This window comes from Rhincodon typus, chromosome 7 (genome assembly GCF_021869965.1).
Source record: "Rhincodon typus isolate 14 chromosome 7, sRhiTyp1.1, whole genome shotgun sequence".
In the NCBI taxonomy this organism is placed as follows: Eukaryota; Metazoa; Chordata; class Chondrichthyes; order Orectolobiformes; family Rhincodontidae; genus Rhincodon; species Rhincodon typus.
In genome coordinates this window covers 89,648,309-89,658,372 of record NC_063338.1, presented here as the reverse complement: position 1 = coordinate 89,658,372, position 10,064 = coordinate 89,648,309, and the positions used below count along the sequence as shown (strand labels likewise).

The window sequence follows — 10,064 nt, the reverse complement described above, 5'->3', positions numbered from 1 at the left end:
CTGTCCGTTCTCCCTGGACTGACCTATCCCCTCCCTAACTCCCCACCTACACTCACCTTTACTGGCCCCATCCCCGCCTCTTCGACCTGTTTGTTTCCTCTCCACCTATCCTCTCCTCTATCCCTCTTCTATCCGCCTCCCACTCTCTCCCTATTTATTTCAAAACCCCCTTCCCCTCCCCCTTTTCTGATGAAGGGTCTAGGCCCGAAACGTCAGCCTCTCTGCTCCTATGATGCTGCTTGGCCTGCTGTGTTCATCCAGCCCTGCACCTTGTTGTCTCGGATTCTCCAGCATCTGCAGTTCCTACTATCTCTTAGTCGGTTGACTGTCAGCTAAACAGCCTTTTCTCCCCTATCTTCAATAGTTTCATATCTGGTAAGGAGAAATATCTAAAGAATATTGAAAAAAAAAACTATTTTTAACATCCCACCGATTTTTTTCTCCAGAATTGCAGACAGCAGTGGCCTGAAGATTTAATCACAGAGACTCCAATCTTGAAGAGTTGGCAACACAGCGGAAATGAGCGGTGGTGGTGAGGGTTGAAGGGGTTTGAGGTGGAACTGGTAGACCTCAGCTGGAGTATTATGGACAGTTTTGGCACCACATTATAGTAAGAATGTAAATGCAGTGGAGATAGCGTGCAGAAGTGGTTTACAAGAATGGTTCTAGGAATGGGAAACTTCAGTGATGAGAATAGATTGAAGAAGTTGGGATTGTATTCCTTGGACAGAAGGTGGCTAGGGGAAGATTTGATAGAGGTTTTCAAAATCATGAGCAGGCTGCATAGAGAAGATAGGGAGATGCTTATCCCAGTGGTAAAAGGAACAAGAATGAGAGGGCATAAATTAAAGTGATGTGCAAGTAAAATGAAGCAAGGATAATGTGAGAAAAAACCTTTACACACAGTAGGGTAGTTAGGGTAGGGAATGCACTGCCTAGAGATTGGTGGAGACATGTTCAATTGAGGCATTCAAGAGGGCATTGGATGATCATTTTGATAGAAATAGTGTGCAAGGGTAAAGCCAGAAGATTGGCACTAGGTAATGATGTTTTTAGAGCCAGTATGGGTATGATAGGCTGAATGGCCTCTTTCTGCACCGTAGCAGTTCTGTGATTCAGTCGTCTCTTCATCAGACCCTCTTGCCTTCCAAAGGTAAGCTCAATACCAATGTAAGAGGGAGAACACTGGATGATTTTACTACCTAAAGACAAATTAATCCACAGTAGGTATTCCCCTGACTGAGGACAGTGAACGCAACAGAGGCCCTTGGATCTTCTTGATGCACTCAGCAGTGCACTTGCCAGTTAAGGTACCAAGGGAGAAAGAGTTATCACCTTAACAAAACAGTATAAATGAACATGGCTGCTGTCTGATGGAGGAGTAGATAAATAGAGAGAATATTACAGTACGCATACGGTTCTGCCCCAAGAGGCCTAGCCAGCTCAATCAGTTCAAAGACATTCATTTAGCAATTTTCAGAGGGAAAAGTGAAACGTAACAACCTTCAAATGATTTGTTAATCACTCATTTAGGAACTGGGGTATGGTGGGGGCCTGAGGGTAAACAACAGCAAAATAACGAGATAGATAGGGGGAAATGCAGTCATAAAATGCACTAATAATCCAGAGGCCTGGGCTTATGTTGGGTTCAGATACATCTGCAAGTATAAAGCTAGTCCCATGGCAACAGCACTGATTATTGCAAAACCCCACGGTTCACCAGGACCCTTTACGGAAGGAAATCTGCCACCCTCACTCAGCTCTACACTCACAGCAATGTACCTAACTCTTAACTACCCTCTGAAATAGGCTAGCATGCCACTCTGTTCAAGGGCAGTTAGTAACGGGTAACAAATGGTAATCTTACCTCCTATATCCACAGCCCATGATAGAATTTTTTTAAAGCCCTGAACGTGCTGTGCTATTCAATCAGATAATGGCTGTTCTGTCACCTTGCGTTCTATACCTGCCTTGGTCCAAGATCCTCGAATACATGGTTCTTATCCAAAAACCACCAATGTCATTTTAAAACTTTCATATGACCAAACATTTCCAAAAGAGAGCTCCAAACTCCTGTTATCTTTTGCGTGGAGAATTTTGATAAATTGAAACGTGTTTTGACTTTTCTTTTGACTCCCATCCAGCTGAAGCTGTGAGCAGGCCCTCACTTTTTAAAAGGAGAAAAAACCAATTATTTTGGAGTTCCTGGAGTGCAAGTCGACAGAGATTGAGCGCGTCAGATACTGAGGAAACTTAGCAGCGACCCTCCCAAATATCGATGCTTGTAAAGTGTGAGATGTTGTGCTCGCCGGGTTACACCAGGAAATGGCCTCAACACACTAATGCACTGAAAAGTACCTCGCCTTGAAGCAACATCCCATGTCAGGGAGATGGTGGCATGGTGGTAATGTCACTGGACCAGTAACCCAGACGCCTAACCTAATGCTCTGGGACATGAGTTCAAATCCTATCACAGCACCTAGTGGGATTTAAATTCAATTAATAAATCTGTAAAACTGGATTCAGCCAGTGTGAAACTAGTTGAGAGAAAAATCCATCACTAATGAGGCTGTGCTAATAAACTCTGTTGTGTACCCACATGGTTTTCACATGACTCCAGACCACACCAGGGATTGGCTCTTAAGGGCCTCTGAAATGGCAAGCTTCCCCCCTCAAGGGTGATTAGAGATGGGTAGAAAGTTCTGGCTGTTCCAGCAATTCCATTCAAATAGTTTCAAGCAAAGACTGTGATACAAACCATCACCTCCCTTCAAAGGATTTAAGCCAGGGTAAAAGTCACTGATGCACAGGTCAAAGTCTCTCAGAAGAGGCTCCCTGATCCATTAGGTAGGCCTCAGTCTCAAATCACAATTGAGCCAAAATTTAGGTCTATGCTCATCAATTTACAGGCAGTCCAGAGAACGTTCACTCAGCTGATATCATATATGGAGTGACTGTCTTATGAAGAGACTGTCATAAATTAGGCCCAAACTTGTTGGAATATAGAAGAATGAAAGGTGAATTGATTGAAATTTACAATATTCTTAGGGGATTTGACAGGGTGGATGTGGAAAGGTAGTTTCCCCCATGGTGGGGGGTGGGGGCAAGGACCGTGGACATAATCTCAGAATAAGGGGCCGCCCATTTAAAACAGAGATGAGGAGAATTTCTTCTCTCAGAAGGTACTGAATCTCTGAAGTTCTTTGCTGCCGAGTGCTGTTGAGGTTGGGTCATTAGGTACATTGAAGAGTGAGACAGACAGGTTTTTATTGAGTAAGGGAATCAAGCGTTATGGGGAAAAAGCAGGAATGTGGAGTTCAGGATTATCAGATTGGCCATGACCTCATTGAATGGTAGAGTAGACTCAATGGGCTGAATGGCCCACTCCTATGTCCTATAGTCAACTTAAAGTCACAAGTGCATAGGATAGTGCTTCTGTAAATATCCCAGTCTTCATTCAGAGACTCTTTGTCTATGTGATTACACCTGTTGACTGGCTCCAGGATATATTTTGCAGATTATTCATCCGAGCAGATTTCTAGCTCTGGGCTCGTGAAAAATGAGAGCATGAGCTGGGACTTTGAAGTTAAGCATGTGTCGGGAATGGTCCTGCTGACTGATGGTTGCCCTGTTCCGACATGGATGGATGCTGCATTTGTGGACAAACATGGCTGGAGAGCTGCAAGGGGCATTTGCTTTAGGTGAGCTGTCTGTATTTGTTCCATTTACTTCCCCACATTTTCACCCCGCTTCCCTGTAGCCAGTACTTCTGCATCCATAGAACAACAACTTGCATCTATATAGTGCCTTATAGTGAGAAAACCTTGCAGGGCACTTCATGGGATACCATGCAATGTGAGGAGGTCTTCAGGCAGGTGTCCTAAAGATTGGTCAAAGAAGTAGGTCTTAAGAACATCTTAACGGAGAGGTGGACAGGTTGAGGGAGGGAATTCCAGAATTCAGGGCCTATGCAGTTGAAACCATGATGACCAATCTGCATGAAAATAGGGATATGCCAGAATTCAAAGAATGATAAGACTTTGGTGGGTTGCAGTGTTTGTGGGCCTTACAGAAATAGCAAGAAGTAGTAATTTGAATGCAAGGTGTTGAATTTCAGGTGTTTTTGCACTGGGAACCAAGATAGGTAAGCAAGCAAAGGGGTGATAGGAGAACAGGATTTGAAGCGAATTAGGATACAGTCAGTAGAATTATGGATTAAATACTAATTTATGGAGTGTGCAAGATCAGAGGTCGGTCAGTAAGTCATTGGAGTAATCACTCTTTAAAGCAATATTGATTGTTCGGCAAACGATTTAGAACTGCATCACCACGATCGAATTTTCCCATGCCAAGTTTGAGATTGTTAGCACCAATCGTAATCTCTCCATGACAGAACTGGTACAGGTCAGGGGTCACACTTAGGGGTTTCCTGACCCATAAAGCTTCATAATCAAATTACAATGCTGCATTCACCGATTAAAGTGGCCATGATGTTCTTTGTAGAGTCACAGAATGATTGAAGAATAAAGGAGGTCATTCCACCCATTGAATCCTTGCCAGATCACTGCTAGCATAACCAAGCTATTCCGCATTTTCCATTCTTCACAATGCTACAATTTCTTTCTCTTCATCGATTTGTCCAATCTCCTTTTGAAAGCTCCTAATGAACCAATCTCCACCACCTTCTCAGGAAGTGCATTCCAAATCTGAACCACGCGCTGTGTAAAAAAATGTTTTCCCTCTGTCGCCTACTGTACTCACACCAAACACCTTAAAACAGTCTCCTCAGGTTCTTGACCCTTCTGCCAATGGGAGATGTTTCTCTCTGTCTACTCCATCCAGGGTTCCCTCATGATTCTGAATGCCTTGATCAAATCTCATCTTGACCTTCTCTCCTCTAAGGAGAACAATCTCAGCTTCTCAAAATCAAAGTAGGTGATGTCGAGTCTCATCACAATTTTGAACCAGTGTCAGCACACAAGCACTCCTGGGCCCAGAATAAACTACAAACCACTCTACCTCAGCATCTCATCAACTCCCAGATTTGGAGCCGATTCATGCCAATTCCCTCACTGTTTCCTTTAGCCTCATGAATGAACAGGGACCTAACTTATTTCACAAAGAGCCCTAATGGTGCTTACACAAATCAATTCATCTGAATCAATGGATCTTTGAGTCCAGGGCTTACAACTAACTGAAGGCTATGTCTTAATTCATTACAGTCCCTTCAAACTTCTCAACGAAAGTATCCATCTACTCTACTCGACGCTTGGGAGTAATGATTGGAGCAACTGTTGAAGATAGCATGCAAAAGAAATTTCCATTGGCCACCATGAGGCAACTCTTTCTCCAACCTATTTTTTGATTGAATAGAGAGTCATTGAATCCTAGAGTTTTTAAAGCACAGAAAAAGACCAAGTTGCCAGATGGTATACTTCTGCTCCTATTTCTCATGTTCTTATGAATCCTCAGCCCATTGTGTTTGAGCTGGTCATCAAGCATCCATTCAGTCTGATCCCATTTCCCAGTATTTGGCCCATAGCCTTGTATGTATAGCATTTCAAGTGTTCATCTAAATAATTCTTAAGAGTCTTGAGGGTTCAAGCCTCAACCACCTTGCAGGCAGAGAGTTCCAAATAACCACAACCCTCTGGTTGAAAAAATCTTTCCTCTAATCCCATTTACACCTCCTGCACCTTACCTTAAAACCGTGTGCTCCTTGGTCATTTACCCTTTACTAGCAGGAAAGCTTCTCCCTATCTACCCCATCTATGGTCCTCGAATTTTGAGGACCTCAATCAGATCCCCCCTTCCCTGGCCTTCTCCACTCGATGGAAAACAATCCCATTTTGTCTCCAGCACTTTATCGTTGAACACCTCTAGTCCAGGCAGCATCCTGATGAACCTCCTCTGCACCCTTTCTCTAGTGCAGTCACACACTTTGAACAGTGTGGTGACTAGAACTGACGCATTACTCTAAGTTTGGCCTAAATAACGTTACATTGGTTCAACCCCAGTGGAAGTTGATTAATGGCAACAACAAGACATTGTGCATAAATACCGCAGATAGCGATTCAGAAAAGTATACATTCATGAGGTACCAGCTGGTAGGTGTTACTGTTCCTGGTGGCAATTCAACTAGCACGTTTTTCTCTACTGTTCACCATCCCCCACACTGTCTATAAGGGAAGATAAATGAGCTGGAAACCAGTAACTGCCTAGTAAGGCTTCTGCGAACAAAAGTATTAGTTGAAACAAGGACATTTTACAGAGGTCAACAAAAACTAAGGCACACCAGAATTGTCACCATATTTCACAGTCTTGCACTATGTTAATACTCACTTTACACAATCCATGTTCTACTTAGAGGCAGCAGTTCACAGTTCCTGATAATCCAGGAAAAGTAGGACAATGATGGGAAAAATATTTCCACTTCAGTACAACAACTTACATTTACATAGCACATTTGCCAAAAAATAAAACTTCCAAAGCCACTCAATGGGAGTGTTATCACAACAAAATTTGACATTGAGTCACGTAAGGAGGCAGTAGGTCAGATGACTATATTATGGTCAAAGAGGTAGACTTTAAGGAGTGTCTTAAAGGAAGAGAGGGGGAGAAACAAAGAAGTGAGGAGTAGCTTAAGGCCCAGGCAACTGCAGGCATGTCCTACAAAGATGAAAAGACTATCAAAGGGAACGCAACTGGAGACCAGAGATGGAGGAGTGCACAGGACTGTGGGGATGGACAGACTTACGGAAATAAGATGGGAGCCTGGTTGGGGTGAGGCAATCTACAGTCTTGAAAACATTGATGTGAGGTTTAGCTTCTCATCTGCATTGATAGTTCCTTGGCTCAGGTTACTTCAAAATGGCATTTATGTGCAGTCTAGGGCAGATTCACCGAACAAATTCCCCTTAATACATCTTTTTGTATCTTGTGCAAGTACTGCCAGCAGATCACAGCCATGCGAGAAAAATCCAACTTGGAAATCTAACAGCTATGGTATAAAACGCAGGTGTTTTTGTTAAGAGGGAATAAGCCATCACGGTTGGCAAACAACTCTTTTAGCTTTTTACGTGTACCTTGGTGCAGGTAACTTTATAGCTGCCTTCCCATGTGTAAACACGTCGTCATCATCTGGGAAAATTAAGAACTCTCCTCTTCACGAGAACCCAGTTGGTTGATTCGTTATGTGAGAATTGGTTTACATTGTAATGGATGACCAGAAATTCAGGCTCAAACGTAAGGGGCAGCAGAGATTCCTGTAGAAAGAAGGACTGACTGGCATCCCCTCTCAGTGTTGGTCAGTTACACCATTATAACATTGGCAAAGCTTCCAACTGTAACCCAACAGGCATCAAACACAGGTAACATGCCACAGGGGGTCGAAGTGGTATCTGATATGCGAGAGCATTAGCCACAGGTTAAGAAGCAAAATTTCTCTTTTTACTTGGGAGGTTTTAGTCAGAGCTCAAGACACTGTCCAGCTCCCGAAATGACTTTCAGTAAACTTTCAACAGAACTCTTGTTCAGCTGAGCTCATCAGGATGAGAGCGACGAAGGAATAAAGGGAAGGTTTTTGATTTTTCTGCATCACTATCGAAGCATCTCGGGGAGGATGAGGACAAATCCCAGCTCACACTGAAAACAACATACCTGGGCCTTACCATCTCAAAGAATCCTCAATAAGCCCTTACCCTAAATATAGCCAACATCTTGTTGTTCACTCTGGTGCTCTCTTTGTAAAGGATCGGACAGTTGTGTTGGGACAATTCAGAAGCTAAGGAGAATACAGGGAGGACAACCAGGACAATCTCATTTTTAGCTACACTGACATTTGAAGAATTCTCTGTCGCTGCAACAAATGGTTCCTTTTCCCATTTCACTAACATTCTTGCACTTTAGAATAATTCCTTTGAGATACAGATTCCAATGGAGCAGATGAAATTATGGTGAAATAGCAACTTAAATCTGCTGATTATAAAAATATGAAGCATATCCAAACCAGGGTGCATTGAATGAACAGAGTTGAATCACCAGAGGGCTGCGCCCAAATTAATTTAACAGTTTTTTTGCTGGATTTTGCACTCAAATAAACCTGGTCCCCATTAACCGTAAATAGGACCATTGTTAGCCTCTCTGTTCACCATCTGTCGGTTAACCACTTTGCAAATTTTACCAATCAGTGGGAAGTGCCAAAATGCCAATCCTGGGAATGCACACGGGGACAGAAGTAGTAGAAACAATGAAACGAGCCTGAAAACGAGGCAAGGAGCACAATAAGAAAAAAATCAATTTAAAAAAATAAAGAACATTTCGATGTGTTTTTTTTTGAACTGTTGACGAATGAAATAGAGTGGCGGGAGGTTTGGGTGCAGCAAATAAAATGGAGTAATGGAGCTATTAAACCAAACAGACGGTTTCTGTAAATACGGCTACATTTTGCCAATGTTAGGTTCCACATCTGAAAATTAATACCGAAGTGGAGGTTGGGGGTGGGTAACAGAGAAGAAGGACATAAACTTTCAAATGACAATAAAAAATAACGATTCCTCAGTAGCGCAGGAGTATTTCTGATACCTAGATGCTACGGTCACATTCTGAGAGCCACCTGTAGTGCCAATGTGAAGAAATCCTCAGCAAATCTAGTTTCACAAGAGGTGACACATCGCTGGGTGGCAACTACCTGTCTTGTTTGGCCACTGCAGCGGCCATCTTGTCTCCGCCAATGTCTTTCTTTATCCCCCTCCCCGCAAAATAAAAATGAAGCATCGCTCAGTCTTTCTTGTCAGGGGGTCCATGACGGAAGAAGAAGAAAACACAAAATCCGTAGCTGACGAAGTTTCTTTTAAGTCATAAACAAGTCTCGATGGCTGACCTGTGGGCTTCGAAGAAGTGCAAATCTTTTAATGAAGGACTGACTCCACGAAATTTGGACTGGTTATGACTCGACTACGGGTGGTTGCTATGGTTACAGGTTCACTCGCGGTGTGCCGGGGACTGGGTGAGCAGAGTCCTTTTCTGATTTCTTTCCAGGAGAAGTCCACTTGGAGCGTCTTAGGTGTAGGTTCTACCGGATGAGGATTCAGGTCGGTAGTCATATTTATTCAGGGTGCTGGGGTAGTACGTTGTGGTGTACACATTGGTCTGCTGCAGGGAGGAGAAATAGTTGCTTCGGTCATCAGGAATCAAATTGTTTTTGTTCAGCGTCTGGGGTGAAATAAAGAGCCAAATAAGCATCTTTTTCGTTTAGGTTCATAGCAACATCAGGCAATTTAAACAACTGCTCCTTAGCTGGTTTTTTTAAAAAAAACATCATTAAAGGATTTTAAAAAAAAAGATACAGTTATCTGGAACCACACTGCTGTGTAGTCCCTGTTGAGGAGCAGGCCCAGTTAGCTTGCGCATAGCAAGATCCTACGAGTGAGATAAACGGCCAGGAAATCTGTTCTAATAAGGTTGTTTGAGGGGTAAGCAGGAGTAGGTGAGCACCTTTCAAAACCCCTTCAAATTAACGGCCGAGGGGTCACTCTCCAACTGTGAGAGCATACGTTTCATGCCTCCCTTGAGAGACAGGCCTTCTAACTCTCTTGGTGTTAGCACTGAGAACGTCAGACAGCATGGAAAAAGACTCTTCGGTCCAACTAGTCCATGCCAAACATAACCCCAAACTAAACTGTTCCTACTTGCCTGTGTTTGGCCCATATCCCTCCAAACCTTTCCTATTCATGCAATTATCCAAATGTCTCTTAAACGTTGTAACTGTACTTGCATGTACCACATCCTCTAGCAGTTCATTCCACACATTAACCACATTACGTAAAAAATTTCTCCTCATGTTCTTTTTAAATCTTTATCCACTCACCTTAAACCCGTGCCTCTAGTTTTAAACCCTCATTTCTCCCCCAACCCTCCCACCTTAGGGAAAAGACCCTTGCTATTCAGAGATAGTAGGAACTGCCGATGCTAGAGTCTGAGATAACACAGCGTGGAGTTGGATGAACACAGCAGGCCAGGCAGCATCAGAGGAGCAGGAAAGCTGACGTTTCGGGTCTGGACTT

At 43.2% G+C, this 10,064-nt stretch overlaps 1 protein-coding gene across 1 annotated transcript in view; it reads right to left on the bottom strand.

Annotated features, from left to right (window-relative positions):
- Positions 1–6,309: 6,309 nt before the first annotated feature.
- Positions 6,310–10,064, bottom strand: part of LOC125483531 (semaphorin-5B-like) — a 10,699-nt gene continuing 6,944 nt past the window's right edge. Inside the window, exon 5 of the mRNA XM_048599260.1 lies at positions 6,310–9,213. Within this exon, the coding sequence (XP_048455217.1) occupies positions 9,061–9,213 (153 nt within the window). The 3' untranslated portion in view covers positions 6,310–9,060. The remainder of the gene's footprint in view (positions 9,214–10,064) is intronic.